The 20,445-nt window shown below is 38.3% G+C and overlaps 1 protein-coding gene and 1 long non-coding RNA gene across 3 annotated transcripts; both read left to right on the top strand.

Moving 5' to 3' along the window:
• Positions 1 to 1,321: 1,321 nt before the first annotated feature.
• On the top strand, positions 1,322 to 16,601 carry LOC145822869 (uncharacterized). 2 transcript variants are annotated; one of them, XR_014364711.1, is made up of 3 exons: positions 1,322 to 1,928; positions 15,099 to 15,357; positions 16,255 to 16,601. It is a non-coding gene; the product is annotated as an uncharacterized LOC145822869 (long non-coding RNA). The 2 variants fall into 2 exon arrangements; XR_014364710.1 differs by having other exon boundaries at positions 15,099 to 16,601.
• A 194-nt stretch (positions 16,602 to 16,795) lies between these two features.
• LOC114288208 (uncharacterized) lies at positions 16,796 to 19,624 on the top strand. The gene is made up of 3 exons (XM_028231694.2): positions 16,796 to 17,325; positions 18,022 to 18,085; positions 18,204 to 19,624. The coding sequence occupies exons 1-3, from the start codon at positions 16,796 to 16,798 to the stop codon at positions 18,663 to 18,665; spliced, it is 1,056 nt and encodes a 351-aa protein (XP_028087495.2). The 3' UTR covers positions 18,666 to 19,624.
• Positions 19,625 to 20,445: the final 821 nt, after the last annotated feature.

Raw genomic sequence — 20,445 nt, 5'->3', positions numbered from 1 at the left:
GACCCCATTTTTTTTTTTTCACATAAAATTTTTGTTCAAAATTTCAAGTGGATCTCTTTTATCTTAATCAAACTACTTAAAAAGATGTCAACCAACTTAGTGATTTTAACTTCAATTTACTCTTTGAATAATGTTGAAGCACGTAAAAATGAACGATCCTTGCAAGTAGGGAGTACAAGACTTAAATTTATATTCATGTTATCATTATTAATAAGACTGTAAATGAGTCGAGTTGAACCGAGTACTAGGTTGTTTAAGCTTAGCTTGATAACTTAATGAGTTTCAAAATGTGTTTAAGATTAACTTGTTTACATAACGAATCAATTTCAAACGAGTTTTTAATAAGTTACGAGTTAGTTTGCGTTAAGTCTCAAGAATACATAGAGTTAGTCGTATATAGTTTGTGGTTCAAAAATCCAGAGTTGTTAAAGCATAATTTTACAACAATTATAATCTTACAACCAAATCATAGATTCAAAGAATCGTAGTTCTTATTTCTCAGCTTTTTGTATCAGTAATTTTTCACACATTTTCCAAGTGAATTACCCAAATATTACACAACAATAGTTTTGCTGCGTGTACAGAAAATTGGGACGGCCAATCATTGCCCATCATCCATTTGCAGCACCACTTGGCTTCTTAGGCTATCAAAGCCAGTTGATCTACCACTGTCATACAAATTGAATGGTTCACTCATCAAGAGCTCATTTTCTTCCAAATCTGATCCAGTTTTGACCCTTTTCTTCACACTGTTCCCCAATGCCTCAAGCTCCTTTTTTACCTCCTTCATTGAAGGCCTTATATCCCCTTTCAATCTCAAGCATTTTTTGGCAAGCTTAGCCACTCCTCTGATCTGCTCAGCATCTCCCTCTTTCGCCACTCGAGTCTCAAGAACTTGATTTAACCTATCTTCTTCCAACAATGAATTGAAATAAGTAGCTAGACTTGTGTGCTTTTTAGGCTATCCATCGAAATAACCTTTTCACCAGCTAATAGCTCTACAAGTACAACTCCGAAGTTGTAAACATCATTTTTATTTGTTAAAAGACCTGAATGGAAGTACTCGGGGTCTATGTACCCAAATGTCCCTTGAACCAATGTGGATAATCGAGTTTGGTCCGAAGGAAGCAATATTGAAACTCCGAAATCAGACACTTTCGTGGTGTACTCATTGTCTAAGGGTATGTTAGCAGACTTGGCATCTTTGTGAATTATATGCATCGGAGTCTCCTTGCTTTAATTGTTCTCTCGGAGGCGTCGAGGTTGCACAAGGGATACTGGGAACAGATGATGCCGAAGAAGCTTCCTACTCATAAATTATCTCCCTGCAAAGGCATGAATCATGTGACTATGTCATCTTTGACAGCTATAGAAACTAATCGAAACCATCCTTTATCCAATGGGAAGGTCTAGTTTCTCTCTCTCTTTCTTAACTGTAGAAAGGACAACCTTGAACTGCAATTATTGAAAGAAATGAGGTAGGTTTTTGCGGATTAGTTTATTAATTTGCAAGGAATTCTGTTAATCTATGTGCTTATGGACCGAGTCATCGCACGGATCAATATACAGGGTAGATATTCAATAGTGATCAGGATGAGCAATATATCGATTCTAAACTCAAGAAGAGATGTTTAAATGGCCAATTTTAAAAACTTAGCTAGTTTTATTGTTTGATTAACCAAATTATAACATGCATTGAGATTATTAGTCATAGATTATTGAGAAATAGTATGAAAAGACGCATTTAGCGGTGACTATACCATCTAAAATCAGTGCACACATCAAAGAAACCCCAGCCATTTTGTACTCAGTCAGTGCTCTGCAGAGGAGGAAAGAGAAGAAGAGAGTAGTTTTTCACCTCTGCACTTGGATTTTAACCTCCGTTCATCGGAAAACTTCACCGCCGGCACCGAAGAACTCCTATTACGGTGAGATCATCATCGCCTTCACCATATATTTTTCCCATTTTTGCAATCTGTTTAGTTTCGGGAATCAATGAGGGTTTTTGCTGCTTCCACAAATCCATGCTTCACGATTCTTGCTTCCATGTTGTATGTATTTGATTTTACATGATACGACGTATTTGCTTGTTTGTTTAACTATCACCTTCATAAATCGCCTCTTTCAAAATTTATGCCTTATGCCATGTTTATTTGTTTATATATTCGTAGATCTATGTATTCGAACTAGTTTTAATGGTTTTGATATACCATTATGGCATTGGCTTTGGTCCAGTCCAATATCGGACTGGACTGTACTGTTGGGCCCGTGAGGGCCCATCACGGGTTCCGTTTTGATAATCCGAACCGTTCAATGTGTAGAACTCGTCGAATACTATATGCCTATAAAAAATCACGTTGATCGGATATCGATAGCTATGTGAACAAAACAGTTTTTTATCAACCGTTAATTTTTTCACCGTCTATTATTTTTTTATTATACAAAACTGATTTGATCACATAACTATTGATATCCGATCAACGTGATTTTTTACAAACATATAGTACTCGACGAGTTCTACACATTCAGATTAGCAGAACGGGCCCAAAAAATGGGCTCCATAGGCCGTACTGGACGGGTCCAGTCTTGATCTCAACTTGAGACAAGCTGGACCCTACTATTATATACATAGATTTATATATTTTTACCTGTGTTTGATAGTTTTGTTGTATCTATATATTCATAGATTTATGTATGTGTACTAGTACTAGTGTATACATGCCATACACATACTTTCAGTCAAAAAAAAAGAAAAAAAGTAGTGTGTGTTTGTGTGCGTGAGATAATTGATAACTGATGATGTGTGGTGGCCAAATGGGTGGTGCTTCTTCCAATCTAGTCTATGTAGATAAGAAGTAGTATCATAAATTGGATCTGTTAGTGGATGTCTTCTAGCTTTACAGATTCCCATCTATATAAGAAGCTTTAAAAATTAGACTTTTTCTTTTTTGTTTTGTTTTTTTTTGTCGGAAAAATGTTAGTTGGTTAGTATGTGTTGGATTAGCACCCATTGGAGTGAGAACCAATTTGTTCACACTCCATGGGAGTTAGTTAACCTCCCCCACTCTTGCAAAGCACAATTTATTTCCTCCTTAAAACTCATAATTAGCACTCAAGGAGAGTTGAACTCGTGATGCCCAATTAAGCCGGTTATAATTAGACTTTTTATGACATGTTGCATTAAAGACTATTAGAATTCTCAAATTTTTTATTATGGACAAATTATACCAGTAGTCCTTATATTTTATCTCGTGTCATTTTGATACCTACACTTTCAATTAGTCCAATTTTGACCATTAATTTTAGATTTTGTGTCAATTTGGTCCAATTGATAATATTATTAGTGTTTTCTACAGAAAATTATTACTAAATTGATTGAGATTAACTCACTGAGTTGAGTAAGTTTATAATTTTGTTCTTAACAATGTTTTAAAAACTGGACCGGTGAACGAACCGGAAAAGGCATCGGGTGGACGGGTCACCGGTTCAACCGTCGGGTTGAACCAGAATCGAACCGTGACGTAATAAATATATTAAAATTATATATAAATAAAAATATAAGTAATAAAATTATAAATTAAAAATATTAAATATAGCGATCCCGGTATTCCTTGTTGTTATTGAACTGTAATTCAGACTTGGTTCCGTAGATTCGTTGTTATCTTATCCTCATTTCTATCTCTTTGTAACAAGCCCGCGGGGGACCTCGCTACAGCTCGGACTCGACTTTTCGTAGTCACGGTTCTAAATCTGAACCAAAGAGTCCAAATCCGGCAAATCGTTTTAGGAAAACTGATTTTTGAAAGAAGTGCCAAACATGGACTGCTTTGCCAGATACAGAGTCGCCACCTAAATATTTTATTTTGGGAAATTTAGGAAACCCTGACTCGGTGCCAAAAGGCCACGTGTCCGTCATCACCAAAGTTGCCTCGGCTCGGGAACTTGGGTACGATTGGGGAAGGTCACTTCGTGAGCACCCCCGCTCGCCCGGTCATAGACCGGCCTCTACTAACCATGATATCAATTTTTGAAAACATTGTGAGTTCTTATTCCGGTTATTAGCCTAGATTACTATGTGATGCTCACAGCATATAAGTATAGACTAGGTCGCCTAGATTGGAACAAAACACTTCTTGTTTGTTTTTGAAAAGGGTTTGCTACCCGCAGGTAGGCTTGAAACATTTTGATGATTCATTCCAATTCAGATAACCCAACCTTCACCCACAGGCATTCAGGCAGATATATCAGATAAGCACATAGCCTCATGGTAAGCATGCTATCATGGCATTCACTCACACGCATGCAAGGATGCTAAAGCATAAAACTCACCGAGTACTCCAAGCCAAAACAGAAACTACATTAGAAATCATGCATGATCCTAAGTATTCAAAAATGCTTAATGCAACACATGCAAAATGCAACTATAGTAGGCTCGGCTATTCTAAGATGGCATATGAAATGCTACAACTAACATGTATTCAACTTTGAAATTGAAAGTACAATGCAGTTAGTATGATGCGCCGAGCCCGGTGCATGCGATACAGATGAATGAATGCAAACATGCTGTCATACTGTATGCCAATTTAAACATGTCCTAATCTAACCATCATAAGCGGATAAATAAAAGGGAGAAAGACGTGGGGTTGGAAGACATACATCACACTCACGCACACTTATTACAGTTGTGCCCTCACTCGGAGGGTCCGAATAAATAATACAGTCCAAATATTACAGCCCCCAAAATAAAAGAATATTACAGAATTCTAATTAATTAAAGAATTAACTAGAAAGCAAATAAACTGGCGTGCAAGCCAGGGACTGCCTTGCTTCTGATGGATGATGCATGTCCGGATTGTCTTGCGCGGAAATCCACCGGAATGCCCCAATTAGCCTCTGTTTACACCTGTTTCTTGAAATGCGTGCCAAGCCTTGAAAAGTTGCTGATTCTGCATTTTGCTGCAACAGAGAGCAAGAAAGGGGCATAGCAATGTATTTGCACAAATATATGCATGTCTCGATCCTCGTGCCACCAATCACGCATACCGAGGCATGATGGTCGAGGAGTCGAAATGCACAACTCAATATAGGATGAATGCACATGAAATTACAGCTAAAACCTAACCCCATCATGGATAATCCGGAGTGTCGGTGACTGGGGAATTGAGACACATTCCGTCACTCGGAGTACGAAATGTACCTCGTTTCCCGTGCCCGGGCTAACTCCTATTCCGGACATGATGCAATATGCATGATATGCATGAAATGCAACTAATATATAATCCTAACATACTCAATGCTATGAAAATGAGGTGCCTCGAAATATGTGCACGCGGGCACGCAAACCGAGGCGATGACGGAATGCTGAAAATGAGGTGCCTCGAAATGCGTGCACACGGGCACGCAAACCGAGGCGATGATATGTGCAATGAAAATGAGATGCCTCGAAATGCGTGCACACGGGCACGCAAACCGAGGCGATGACAAATGTAATGAAAAAGGGATGCCTCGAAATGCGTGCACGCGGGCACGCAAACCGAGGTGATGACAAATGCGATGAAAATGAGATGCCTCGAAGTACGTGCACGCGGGCACGCAAACCGAGGCGATGACAAATGCGATGAAAATGAGATGCCTCGAAATGCGTGCACACGGGCACGCAAACCGAGGCGATGGCAGATACAATGAAAATGCGATGTCTCGAAATGCGTGTACGCGGGCACGTAAACCGAGGCGATGCTAAAATGACATGGCAATGACAAATGGGCTTATACCAACATGAGTGAGCCTCAGCCACACTCACATGGGATGCCAGCGGATAAAAATGGAGTGCCTCGAAATGCGTGCACACGGGCGCGCAAACCGAGGCAATGATGAAATGACATGGCGATGACAAATGGGCTTATACTAACATGAGTGAGCCTCAGCCACACTCACATGGGATGCCAGCGGATAAAAATGGAGTGCCTCGAAATGCGTGCACACGGGCACGCAAACCGAGGCAATGATGAAATGACATGGCGATGACAAATGGGCTTATACCAACATGAGTGAGCCTCAGCCACACTCACATGGGATGCCAGCGGATAAAAATGGAGTGCCTCGAAATGCGTGCACACGGGCACGCAAACCGAGGCAATGATGAAATGTGATGAAATATGGCCAAAATGATATGCAAGCATGCCAATGAAATTTCAGCAACGAAATATGGGGGAAAACAGTCCCGAAATGAAGCGAAATGACATGAAATGCAAGGAAAAGTCCCGAAATGCAACATTAAGCACCCGAAATGGCCTATAGCCATGCCATACGTGCATAATATGGACATGAAATGCAAAGACAGAAGCTAGACAGTCCCAAGAGATGCACTTTCACAGTTATGAACATGGCCAAACAGCAAGCACAGGTAAGGGAAGCATAGCATGCAAGAATGGGGGCCAAAAGAGGGGTAAAGAAGCAAGTGGTATAAGCAAAACTCAAACTGAAAAATTTCCTTCTACAACACTGAAGATGGACCAAAAATATGAACATTTACAGTATATGGCAGCCTCAAAATCAGTATACAAACATGCTAAAAATATGATGCAAAATAAGGCTCAAAAGGTGCTAAAACATGAAGTGTATAAAATAATCACCAAACAGAAAAAAAGTGTGAATGAAACATGAAGTATAGGCCAAAATAAGACCACTTTCAGTTCGGATCAAGGTCCAAAAACAGAAACCAAGAGGGCTATCACCTCATGCAAAAATGGGGCCAAATAGGGGATTAAACTACAAGTGACACATGGAAATACCAAACAATGTTGAGCCCTTCTCCAATGTTGAAGAGGGGCTCAAAATATGCCTCATATCAGTTTACAACATGCTCAAAAATAAATTGCTCATAGGTCAAAAAAAAAGCATACAAAATCATGACATACAACATGGTCAATGAAACAAGTATATTATGGAGGGCTCAAACAAGGTTGAGCCCTTAATGAGAAGTGAAGATGAGCTCAAAATATGGTCTTTTTCAGTTAGGACCGAAGCTTGAAACAAAAAAGAAATGAGGCTTAGAAATAGATCAAAGAAAAGGGTCAAAAGGATCAAAGTGTAACTTACCCTTGAAGATCTAGACTTTGGTTGCTTCTTGGATGGATTTGCTGCTCCTTTGGCCTTCAAGAACCCTTCCTAGCTGCTGGAAATGAGATAGGGGTGGTAGAGCTTGGTGGTATAGAAGGAATGGAGGTTAATGGACTTAGGGTTTTTGAAGAATTGAAGAAGATGAAGATGGAGTTGGCTATGGAGTTCTTAAGATCAAATTTTCTAACCCCCTAGAAGAAGGTCTTCAGCTGGTTATATGGTCAAGAAAGGGGGTGTAAAAGGGGGGTCAAATGGAGAGGAAAACTCTCTCCCAAAATATCCCCCGGATACAGAAAATATCTGGGGGATATTGCCTCACAGCTGGAAGGGGAACAGTGAGAGGAGCACGGCCGGCCGCTTACTTTTGCTGGAGGTGGCCGGCCGGCCACACCCCCTAGCCGGCCGGCTAGGGGTCAAAAGGGTCAAGCATCTTTTCTGGCCGGCCAGGTAATGGGGAGGTAGGCCTTTGTGTGTACAACACAACCATGTAATTGAAATTCCAAGAAAGTGGGTCCAAGGGGTCCAACAGTGGCTCGGAAAGAGGGGTTCAAAAGGGTCAAGTGACTTTAATGGCCGGCCATGAACTTTTAGTGGCCTCTCAGGTGTGTACATCACAGATATGTGGTTGAAAGTTGGAGAAAAAGGGTCCAAGGGGTTCAACATTAGCCCGGAAGAAAGGGGTCAAAAGGGTCAAATGACCTTAATGGCCGGCCATGAACTTTTAGGGGCCTCTCAGATGTGTAGATCACAGATATGTGGTTGAAAGTTGGCAACGCTAGCTCTAAGGTATTCAACATTAGCCCGGAAGTTAGAAAAACGGGCGCCGGGAGGCTCGGGAGGAGAGATAACTGGCTGTCGCAACAATTGCTGGCCTCCCACCCTTCAGTGACCTTCCATGTGATAAAACAGAGGTACCTGCCAAAAATGAGCGAAAACCGTTGCAAGACGAATGTTCCGGAGCCAAAACACGTAGTTCGGGGTCCCGGAAATGGGCTGTTAAGCACCGAAAATCGTATTTGACCTCGAAGTGGATTTCTCAGCCCTCAGTGTCCCTCAAAATGGATGAAATAGGATGTATGCCAAAAATCAGGGCAATAGGAGATGGTTAAGCGGTCCCGAACCGAGGCACACGGCCTGACGGCTCCGAAAACCGGGAACCGGACTCCGAAATGGGCAAAATGGCCTACGGCCACCAAATGTAGCCTACGGACATTGAGAGATGGTCTACGGGACCTCTCTCTCCCCTCAGGGAAAGAAACAGAGAAAACCGAGTCAGGTTCGCAAACCGAGACAAGGCACAGAAAAGGGTTCGGAAGTCCGGAGGCAGGGCTTACGGCCGCGACCCTGAAACTTCTGAACAAGCACTTTATGCAACATCACCAAGCGCTCAATCGGTGACGTCTGAGTCTTAAGGTCGGTCAAAAATGGGGTGTCTACACTCTTACTCTTTGTTTTAGAGTTTTGGGTTGTGTTGGGCAAGTTGAGAATTAGTTGGTTGTGTTTTAAAGCTTTGAAATTTTGCCCAAGTTTTGGTCTCTCCGCTCGAGCGGCGGTTTGGACGCTTGAGCGTGAATTTCCTTCTCTCAGCATTTTGGTCGTCTGCAGAAAATTCTGGGAGAGTGCATCCGGCGCTCGAGCGGATCTTTGGACGCTCGAGCGTGAACCTGTGTCTGACGCTCGAGCGGGGTATTGTACGCTCGAGCGGACCTGTTTTTATATCAGTCCGTGAAATCACCTTTTTGATCACTTTTTGATTTCCTTTCTCTCTCTTACTTTTTCAAAACCTCCATTGGAGAGCACCTCACTCTAAAACCGAACTTCTCTCTTAGGATTGATGTAGCTAGAGTGTTTTCCTCACCTTGGGCCTTTGTAAGAAGTGTGTTGATCGTCGAGGGCTTTGTTGTGATCCAAGAAATTTGGGATTTGGAGCACTTTGATTTCGGGTCGTCTTCTCTATTTGAGTTCTCCATTTGAGGTAGGGATTCTCCTTGTTTTTTTTCAATACTTTGTCTATAGATAGACATGTGGTAATTTTGTATTGCATAAAAATCACATCCATGTTGGATTTGTTTGAAATCATGAGAAGGAACCTAGGGTTGGGTGTTGAAAAATGGTTATGTTGTCATTAATGGTTGTTTTGGGCTAATTGGAGTGTAAATTAGCATGTTGTAGTTGGTAGAAGAAAAAGGCCTAAATCATATTTTGATTGATAAATTAAAATGGAGAATAGTGAATCTATATTGTAAATCTCTATTGTTGAGGTGGGTTGGGTGAAGGTGTTAATGCCTAAGGGATTAACTTGGCTTTGGAATGGTTTGAAAAGAATATAGTGGACTAATGTGAGTTATGACTTTATTATCAATGGAAGTGGCTTTGTAAAACAAAGGAATAAATTTGGCTTTGTAACAACAAAAGTGACAAAGTTGATTTTGTGAAAACAAAAGGGATATGGAACTTGTTTTGTGAAATGGGAAAGATATTTTGAAACACGTATGAAAATTGGATTGTTGTTTCGTGAGTGTTGAACACACATATGTGTGGAATTGTACCTTGAACTACCATGTTGATGTATTGTCGGGTTTGTGGTCTCATAGTGATTGAGTCTTTAATAGATGTACTAAATATTTGCATCTAGAGGTTTTGTCCTTGGTCATCGGTGGAGGATGACGTGGTTGTGTTGAATTGTTGTGTATGCATTACACCATTGTTGATTGAACATCTTATGTGATGAAATGTTGAGATGCATTAAATATGTATGCTTGTTAGGGAGGAGAGAGGGGTTGTACTCCAGTGTGTGTGAGAAGATAGGGGATGAACTCCACACACCTATGTGTTCATATACTTTAACACATTGTTTGTACCTGGATGGTTTATGTATATAAGTTGTACACGTTGGTTATGCCCTGTTGTATTTCGATTGGTGGTATTACACCTTGCGCTGATAATCAGAGGTACCGTTACCTTCCAGCTAGCGCCTGGTAAACTGACTGCGCTGAGAATCTAAGGTACCACACCCTTCCGGCTAGCACCTGGTAAACTGGTATGTTGTTGTGAAGAGGTGTATCTTTGGCTTACTATGCACATGGCTAGTAGAGCAAAGTTTTGTTGTTGATATTTCAGTGTGTTTGGGGAATATCATGGATTGTGTTGATTATGGTTTTAGAGGGCCGAGTTGCCTCATTGGTTTATCTTATGCATGTCAGTGAGTTGTTATTTCTTTTTATAACAGTACATGTATAGAGTTGATTGTATCGGGAAAAAACCAAAATGTCATATTTGTCTTTTGGAAAGTGTGAAGGAGAACGGACTTTTTTTTTAAAGAAACATATACTTTGAAAAGCATATCTGTGTATATTTGGAAAATGGAAGAGTGTGGTGGGCTTAGTGAAATTATTTCCTAAGGTATTGTTAATGTTATGAAAGAGTGGGAACGGGGATTAATGAAAAGAAAAGGAAAGATGAATCGCCTATGGCGTTGATTGAAATGGTTGTTTTCAAGAAATGTTCTTACTTATGTTATTTTTGTATAAATTGTCACATTACTATTCTAGTATGAGAATGGGTGTTCATGATCATAGCTATCTGTAAGTTGTTATTGTTGAGGATCATGTTGAGTTCCTTACTGGACTATATGTTCATCCCACGTTATTGAATTCTTTTCAGGTATTAAGCAGGTTGGGCTGCAAGTTTTGGATCTACTTAATTACTGGCCACGGGGCCTCAGTTATGTTGGCGGAATGCCATTGTTGTGAAAGGGTTACACCCTTCTTCTTGTACCTTAAGTGATGTAAGCCCAAGGGCAATTTATTAAGTATGTTCATGTAATATTTACTTTGCATACGAATGAGAGAATGTTAATCACTTCTACAGATTGAATGTATGAGCTTATTTCCGCATGTTATCCTTGAAAATGAATTAAGTTAATGGATTTGGTAACGACTTCGAGTAATAAAAAGTGGGGCGTGACATTAAAAATATTAAATTATCTTAAATATTTGTCCTAATATTTTTTTTATTGAAAAATATAATAATATATTTTAAAATATTATTAATTTCAATTTTGGAAGATGAAATCAAATATTTAATATTCCCTCCATATGATTTTAATTCAAATAATTTGATTGAAAGGAAAGCAAAATTTTTGGAGGGATATCAAAATTTCAACATTCCCTCCAATACATTCGATTGAATCCCATATGGATTTCTTGAGTTTTTTTGAAAGAGTTTTTTTCTTATAAATAGGTGAAGACTTTCACAATAATTTCATCAAGCTCTTAATGGGATTCCTCACAAGAGGAGACCCTTAAAAAAGAGTTTCAAATTAAAATTTTCTTATATTCTTACATTATATATATATATATATATAAAATAAGAAAGAAAGAAAAGAAAGAAAATAAAAAAAAAAAATTGAAACCGGTCCGGTTCGATCGACCCGTGACCGGTTCACCGGTTTTCAATAAATAGGCCGGTTTTTACAACTGGCCGATTTAAGAGGGCTGACTGGACCGGAACCCCATCCGGTCACCGGTTCAACCGGTTGAACCGGCCGATCCGATCCGGTTTTTAAAACCATGGTTCTTAAAAATATGACACATGACAACTATGTGTGCATTTTAAAAAAAAAATGCTATGAGTTGTAATCAATTGGACTCAATTGAGACAAAATCATAAATTCGAGGTCAAAATCGAGCCAATTGAAATTACATGGATTAAAATGACACAATGATCAAACTATAGAGACTACCATCGTAATTTGCACTTTTATTATAGCAATAAAGTATTACAAATGAGAAAAGCATGAATGATCATTGGTGAGAAAAAGTGACTCCAAATGCTTCAAACATGCTCACCTAAAACTAGTTAGTAAGAAGCCAACTAGAATATACAAAACTCCTAAATATAACCTAGGCCCTAAACACCCAAAGCTCTTTTGAGATTTTTCACCCAAAACGAGTTTAAATTTTTCAATGGACTTGCACTATTGGCGCCTTGGTCCTCACAATTTTTTCTCCATCCTTGCTAACTTTTTAGACCTTGAGAACTCATATTCACCTTCTTCACCAAAGCTTCTAAATTTAAAAAAAAAACACATTAGCCGTTAACTTTTTTTTTTTTTTTTTGAAGACAAACACCCTAATATAAAGGAGCTACGAATATCGGATTGATTTAATTTTTCTTCCAAACTCAAGTTGGTTTTCTATCTACTTGAGTTTGATGGGCGTGTTAGAATATATTAATATATTATATGATTTTCTTTTTTCTTTTTTTCTAATCAGGGTTCCTTATTTGATTAGGATTCTTGTTGTAAGTAAGCATACTATGCCAATATAAAGGCTTTCTCATTGTACCATATAACAAATCTCAATAATATATAATTTCTTTTCTTCCTCTTAGAGAAACTCCAACAGGCCGTGTATATTGGACCTTTTAGATGTTTTACGTGGTCGTGCCCAATTTTAGTTACTCTAACAGGTTATGTGCAGGGGTTATCTATTTTATCCCACCCTTCTTTGCTAGCTAGATTTACAAGCCAATCCACACTAGCTAAACATAAAATAATATTCTCTCTCCAGTTTCTTTCTCGAACTCAATACTCATTTCTCCATGGTTGTAACTAAATAAAAAAAGATTATTTTATTTGAATAGATTGTAGTGTTGCATCAGTAAAATTAGATTGTTGTATCTTAGGAGGCAAACGCCAATGAGATCTCATAGCACTGTAGCAAGTGCAAAATCTGTCTTAAGGACATTGTGTTCAATACAGGTCTCAATCACCATTATTCGGGTTTACTAGGATTTTACATCCTATTAGTAAGTTGTGTTCTTAATTTTTTATGTTATGTGCTTGCATAGTCGCGAAATTAATTTATATTTGCAAGGTACATTTTCAGACAACGGCGAACGCATTTAGATAATGATTTTTTCCAACAAAAGAACCTAGCTTCAACAGAATCGTCTGATAGATTTTGGCTACAGCCTTATTGGCACACAAATTATTAAATTGTCCTCCATACGAAAAATAAAGGCAAAAATATTGAAGGAATCATTAAAGCTTTTCAATGAGAACAACCTCCATTTGAAATGAAGAGAATTCTTTAATCTCTCTCTTTTTTTTTCTTCTTTTTTTTTTATTTTTTTATTATTTTAAATTGGTATCAGCCCACTTTATTCCCAAGGATCCTCCTACAAAAGGCATTTGTTTTGTACTCTTATTATGATCTACTACATTTTTAGCTCTTTTTGTCCCTCATGGTGTTAAATTGTTTGACTACCATCTCAACTAAAAGTTTAAATTGTTAGATAGAGGAACAATTTTATTATTTAAATTGTATTCTTAACAAATTGTATATTCACTTGTAGCAAGGCACTTGTTTTGAAGTAGTTGAAGATTTTAGATTAGTTGGTAGTCAAAAATTCAATAATGATTCGTATGTTGGCGTTTTGATAAAATGGAGAACCTTATCGTTTTGATATATATACATATATTTTTAAAGGAACACCTTATCCCGAATTCGAATCCCAATACAAACTCGTTGTTAATGGGTCTACTCATAGCCAATTGGTTTTGAGTTGGATGTTTTAACAAGATATTAGAGTTGAGGTTTGGGTGGCCTATCATTTGGTCCATCTCTCAAACGAGAACCATCTCAATCTCCAGTCCATCTCTCAAACGGACCACATTGCTAATCTAAAAGTCACCCAATCTCACTTAATACGGTGATAGTTGGGGTAACTATTTGTCAGTTTGGGGGCTTTTCTAAAATTTTCTTGCTTATAAATAAATGCTCATATTCATGCCTAAAATGTAATAACCCGACACTCGTACATGTTTTCTGGTACGCTTTTAGTCCGCTATTCTGTGCATTTGTATGCTTATTGTGAAATTTCATGTGAAAGTAAGTTTAAAGAAGTGAATCTTATGCTTATAGATGTGTATCTGTTTAATATGAGAACTATCTGTTACAATTCTAGTGTTTGAATCAGAAATTGAGGGCCTTAGAGACTTGATAATCTGAAATTGATTCTATAATTGGAATCAGCATAATTTTTAAGTAATAATAAGCATTTCTGTGAAATTTCAATTTGGGATGATTAAACGATTGATTTTTGTCCTATTCATTTCTTATATATATATATATGTGTGTGTGTGTTTCTTTAACTATTTGACTTAAGATCCTAGCTCAAGAAATATCTCCTGAGAGAGGATAGTGAGAGTAGAGAGAAAGGATCTAGAAGGAAGCTTTATCAAGATCAAGGATTGGATAATTTAGAGGGAATTTGTAAGATTTAAGCTAAAAGGTAAGTTTACTCATCTTCTATAACTTCTCTCTTGAATTTGAGTAGGGTTCCTTCACAATTGTGTAACTTAGAACATGAAATTGAATTTAGTGTATGATCATGGCTTAGCTTGGTTTATATTTTGTTGTTTAGGTGATTAGCATTGAGTTGGTTATGCATAGATAAAAGGACTATCTTTTATTGTTTGATTTCTCATATAATTTCTCATATAGAACTTACCTAATTTTACAAGTGATGTTATATGCAAAAGAGAGTTAAGTATGTTTATGGGTGTGTTCATGTGAAGAAGTAATTCAATTGGATTGTAACTTGTAATTCTTGTGATATGAATCATGTTATTGTAAGATTAAGATTAAACCATGATATTGCATGAATTTTATTTTCAAATTGTGTTTTAAGTTAAATTGGCTAAGTGAAGAGTAGGTTGAATTTCGGATTGCCAAAGCGTGTAGAATCGCCGCACGTGCGGGAAAATGGGAAATTTTGAGTTTGGGTTCTGCTTAAAAAGCACGTGCGGGGCATCACTGCCGCACGTTCGGGGCATCATTGCCGCACGTGCGGGGCTCACAGCCTCACGTGCGGCCCAAGCTGAAAAACATGACATGCTCCGTTTTGCGTGTTGGACCCTCTAATATTGTTGAAATTTGTATTTGATATTGTTTTAATGTCTGTAAATTCAGTCGAAGTAAAGAGAATCAGGAAACGATTTAATAAGGAAAAGAGAATTAATGTGTGACTACGTATGTGGGTAGGACGCGCTTCGGGAGGAACAAAAGCTCCACCAGCACACTGTGAGTAGCAGTACAGAAATGTATATTTTATTTACCGTTGATAATTATTATCACTAACACTCTGTTCTTCGTAAGTGTTACACAAACATTTATGACGATTGGAAATCAATGTGAACTTATATGAACATTGGAAGATTTGCGCATATCGGTATGACTTTGGAATCCTTTTGTTCTGTCAATAACAAATATTAACCCTCTGTTATTTATGAGCATACTACGTTACTTCTTAAAGAATAAATGGAACTTATGTTCATCCTTGAACAATGGTATCTGTATGAATCAAAGATTATTCTGTTGTGTTACGTATGGACCCGAGGTCGTTTAGAATCTACGACATGAATGCAAAGGTTTAATATCATTATGTAACCCACGTTAGAATGTAAATTGTTCTGTCTTTGTTAAGCGTATTGTAATGACATGATATGGATGGTTCGATCTTTAAGACCTAATGATTTTTGGTATGGAACAAAGTGCTGTACGGAACTAAGTGCTGCAATGCGAGCCACCTCTAGAATCCGTACGAGCCACCTCTTGAGTCCATACATATGTGAACTGAGGCCTATGCCCGTTCTGTGAAAGTTATGAGGCCTATGGCCGTTCTGTGAAAGTTATGAGGCTTATGGCCATTTTGTGACATATGAGAGGCCTATGGCCAATCTGTGACATCTGGGCCTATGGCCATTCTGTATGATCTGTTAGTATGAAACAAAGTGTTGCACGGAACTAAGTGCTGCCATGCGAGTCACCTCTAGAATCCGTGCGAGCCACCTCTTGAGTTCATACATGCATGAAAAGGGCTTAATGCCGATCTGTTTAAGGACTGATTGCCATTCTGTTTAAGGGCTTAATGCCACTCTATTCAAGAGCTTAAAGCCATTCTGTTTAAGTTTAGGCCTAAGGCCATTCTGAAAATAATTACAGGATAAAGTTAACTATATGTCCTCTGCCCTTATACATGTACATTGTAATTCAAGTTAATTGTTAAATTGTTACGTACTACTATTCACCGAGCTTGGCTCACTTTATGTTATGTCTTTTTCTGTAGGCACTCCATCTGGAGGTCAGTCTCAACCCATGGCATCTGTTCCTCTTATGTCAACCTCAGGGTGTCCAGACACTTAAATGAAGGCAGCTCATTTTATGGAGTTTTGCTAAGTTTTTGATTTTGTACCCTGATTGTCTGTCTAAAGAGGAAGTATATATAATCCTCTTACCTTTCAAAGTTCCTGTTATACCCCCAATCTTGAGGACTAGGTCTATATATGTATGTGTATTTGCATTTAGCTAAATTCTCAGTTGCACGTCACTGTATGTTTATCTGCCTTATATTCCGCTGGTGATCCTGGCATAGTAGTTATAGCTCAATGGAGATGGTTTTCTGTTATTTTAAAATATTAATGCTTCCGTTCAGGCCCCATATCTCATATATATATATATATATCAAGTTAAATGTCCTTTTCTGAAGCGATCATGCCCAAACTTTTAGGGGCGGGTTTGAGGCGTGACATAAAACGTATCGATTTTGTGACCATCATTTAGGCATTGGCTCTAGCTCTTTGTCTCTCCTCACTAATCAATCAAATCAAATGGCCAGCCCTGTTATTTTGGAAGATGTTGAGAAAGTGCGCCAACTTGCGAAGGTAATATGGTACAAAGAAGTAGACACAATAAAAAGCATCAACTTCCCATCCGAACAGGAATGCTCCAAATACCTCAGAGATTGCCGAGACAATCACATCACCGTGGAAGAACTTTTGGACCAAGGAGTTGAGTTGAAGCAAAAAAAGTACCAGAATGATGCTGTTCGTTATCCCATCGCTGAGGACATCTTCTTGTACATCGTGTATTGCGGCAACAGTGCACTGCAAACTGTTCGCAACTGCACGGTGAGGAAGGATTATTTGAGTAAAATAAGCACTCACGTGGAATCCCTCATCAAGGAATTGGTAAATCTGGACACGGGGAATCTGAGCAATGTGTTGACTCTGAAAGAGGAAGCAGCCAAATACAAGGAATTTATGTTGGAATTTATCAACAAGTGTCGAAGTTTTGCGTCAGCTGAGTTCTCGCGATGGGTCAATCAGCAGGGCCTCACGTTTGACAAACTAGTGCAAAAGTATGTGTTAAACTGACTGATATCTATTTATTTGTCTTTTTTTTTTTAAATTGACTTTTTTGTTTGTTTTATAAATACTTTTTACTCTAAAAAGTCAAATGAATAAAATTTCATAGAACCCACTTTTGCCTTTCTCACATCTTTTGTAAGAATGAAAATGGTAATATTGGAAACTTCGGATTTTCAAGGTGTCATAATTTTGCCCCCTTAAAAAATTGGATTCTCTAAATTGGAATAGCAAAGGGAGATGGAGAGAGTAATTACTTTTATTTAAAAACGTCAAAAAAATAATTAAATAAATTTAAAGTTTCCAAGAAGTTACATTTTTTTTTTCCTATGATGGGTTTTGTATCCGTAGTATTGTTGATTGTAAAACAATAAGCCTACGAACATAGAACCAATCACATAAAGCATAGGTGGAGCAGTCTGAGTAAAATTATATTTTTATGATGGCCTCATTATGTGATATGTATGGTTAGGATTATTTTTATGTGGTTGGTTCTGTGTCCGTGGTATTGTTGATTGTAAAATTCATATAATATATATATATATATATTCCCTTCTTTATTTGTTTGGTAAATTGATCAAGTTAGGAATATAATTATTGGAATTTTAATCAAGTTTAATGATTTTTGGGGGAAGGTATTTTATCTAAGCATTAATTCCATCAAATTTATGCATCACTCATGCATGCAGATACCGGCACACTCGTGGACTTGGTTGGCTTTTCAAAGACCTGAAAGAGGAAGACAAGATACTGGTATGACTCGTATGACAATATTTCAATTCCTTAGCTTCTTTTTTTTGGCAAGTGTGTTTCCTTGCTTACTTGTTTGCTAATTAATATTACATTAATTCGTATGTATGTATGTATGTAGGTGTATGGCGATATCATGCAGGCATCTAGGCAGGGAAGTGTTATAAAGTCATGGTTATCCAAGGCAATGTCAATTGGTGGTGCTGCGGTGGTGGTTATCACTGCAGGCCTGATGGTGTGGGACACATATTTGTCTGACCACAAGATTCAAACCGCGACACACGATGCCGTAGTCAGCACAAAAGCGATGGGTGGAGCGATATTGGCGGATATTATTGGAGCAGCGATTGCAACTGACTTGGTTGGTGTGGGGGTAACATCAATGTTTGTTGCCATGGCAGGATTTGCGACTGGCCTTTTAGGAGCCTTTATCCTGGCCGAAATTGCCGGTGGCTTGATTGAGTTGATTATCGGCTCTGGTGGCGCCATTGACATTGACACCGACAACCATAAGTGCTACGTCGCGGCCATGCCTGATGGCGTGGTTCTTGCTCGTCAAATTGCGCATAATCAAACAAATTAGAAAAAAAAATCAATGCTCTATTGAAATAAAATAGAACCAACCACAATTACAATTGTTTCAAATGAGATTATATCCAAAATAGACCCACTTATTTTGGAACTCATTTCATGTGAGAGTTGTAATGAATTCTGTGGTTAGTTTTTGTGTATTAACCCAACTGTACGCCTAGAGTCTAGATCCTCTGTCGTGGTTCTCTACAGTGTTTTTTGCCATGCTGCCATGCTCCAAAACGACGATGTGTTGGAAGTTTTTTTTTTTTTGGTTTTTTTTGTTTTTGTTTTTGTTTTTGTTTTCTTTTTTTCCCCCTCTAACCTCTCAAACGTTTGCGAGCACTCTCACCTGAACCAATATCCAAACCCAAATTCGAAACAGACTAAGAAGAAGAACAAGAAGTGCATTCAACTTGAAGCTCACATTCTTCATTGACAAATCCTTAGCTCTCGAGTCACTGATTCAACTCTTTTTGATTCATTTTCCATTATACGAGTAAGTAATATAGGTGTCATAGAACTCTAAGGGGCCAATATTCGGGTTCTTCATGACGTACATGGCGGTGAATCGGATATCGAATGAAGCTAAAGTGGTGGTGAGATTGTCGATTGCAATGGAGCTCAACCGGAATTTTGAGGTTTTGGGGCATAAGATTGTGAGATCGATGGCGATGAAGAGGGTAGTTTGGAGGACGAAGCAGAGGTGGATGATGCTCATGCATTTTGTGGATTTTTTTGGAGATTTCTTTTACCTTGATTTTGGTAACAAATAATAATGAGTATTTATTTTGAAATCTAGGTTGTAAGATGTATTGCAAATGCTTGTAAAAATATCTCATTGAATATAGTTGGTGTGAATTTTGGGTTATATGATGTATTTATGTTATTTGAAATCTGGGTTTGTAAGATGCACTCCAAGTGGTTGTTAAATTTTTTGATTGAATGTAGTTTTCTCGTTTTAGTTAACAAGTTCCTCAACCTCTTTTGTTTATTTTCTTTATATACAAGTGTGGATTTTTATTTTTATTTATTTATTTATTTCTTCAGCTGTAAAATTTTTGATTTTATTTGGTGATTGATCTGATCATTTTTGCTCTCAATTGGGGCTTTGGTTATTCAATTTTTGTGGCTTGAATGGTGTTGTTTGATACAAATTACAATTGACTATTGCCGGGTAAGGATCCTCTAGAGTGAAATCCTACATTGATCTCCTAGAGTGATGCAGGAATGGTTGACACATGTCCCACTCAGCTTCCAAGGATTGAGATGCAACCTCACCAAAATGACGTCGTTTTGTTGAGTAATTTAAATATTTTTTTTAATTTTTTTTTCATTGAAACACACACACACACACACACACACAGATGGCCGTTGATTGTATGTAGCATGATCATCCACTTCAACCCAGATCAATCCCAACAGAGAGATGGCTAGATTATACCTTCTTCCTCCACATTTCTTGCCTCAAACTTCCCCTACAATCTCTTCACCCCCTCCACCTCCCCCACCCCCTCTCTTTCCTCCTCAATCCACCTTCCAATCCCCACAACAACAACCCCCAAATCCTCTGCACCAATGGCCAAACACCTTGCTCTGGCTTCACCTACCACTGCTCACTTTGTTCCTTCACTCTTTACCTCCACTGCGCTTCTCAACACCATCATTTCAAACTCAAAATCCACCACCACCCTCTTGCATTTTCGGTCTCTCTGCGAAATGGGTTCAAGTCGTTTTGCTGCAATGTTTGTGGTGATTTTGGTTATGGGTTCAATTTAGGTTGGGTGGATTGG

Source organism: Camellia sinensis, chromosome 3 (assembly GCF_055761805.1).
Source record: "Camellia sinensis isolate YWXY chromosome 3, ASM5576180v1, whole genome shotgun sequence".
Classification (NCBI taxonomy): Eukaryota; Viridiplantae; Streptophyta; class Magnoliopsida; order Ericales; family Theaceae; genus Camellia; species Camellia sinensis.
Note: the sequence above shows the minus strand (reverse complement) of the source record. Positions and strands in the feature narration are given on the sequence as shown.

Bases quoted from the DNA above. Each gene is read 5' to 3' on its own strand.
- LOC114288208 (XM_028231694.2), top strand. From the start codon at position 16,796: ATGGCCAGCCCTGTTATTTTGGAAGATGTTGAGAAAGTGCGCCAACTT. The intron at 17,326-18,021 runs GTATGTGTTAAA...TCATGCATGCAG, and splicing joins TTTGACAAACTAGTGCAAAA to ATACCGGCACACTCGTGGAC. The intron at 18,086-18,203 runs GTATGACTCGTA...GTATGTATGTAG, and splicing joins AAGAGGAAGACAAGATACTG to GTGTATGGCGATATCATGCA.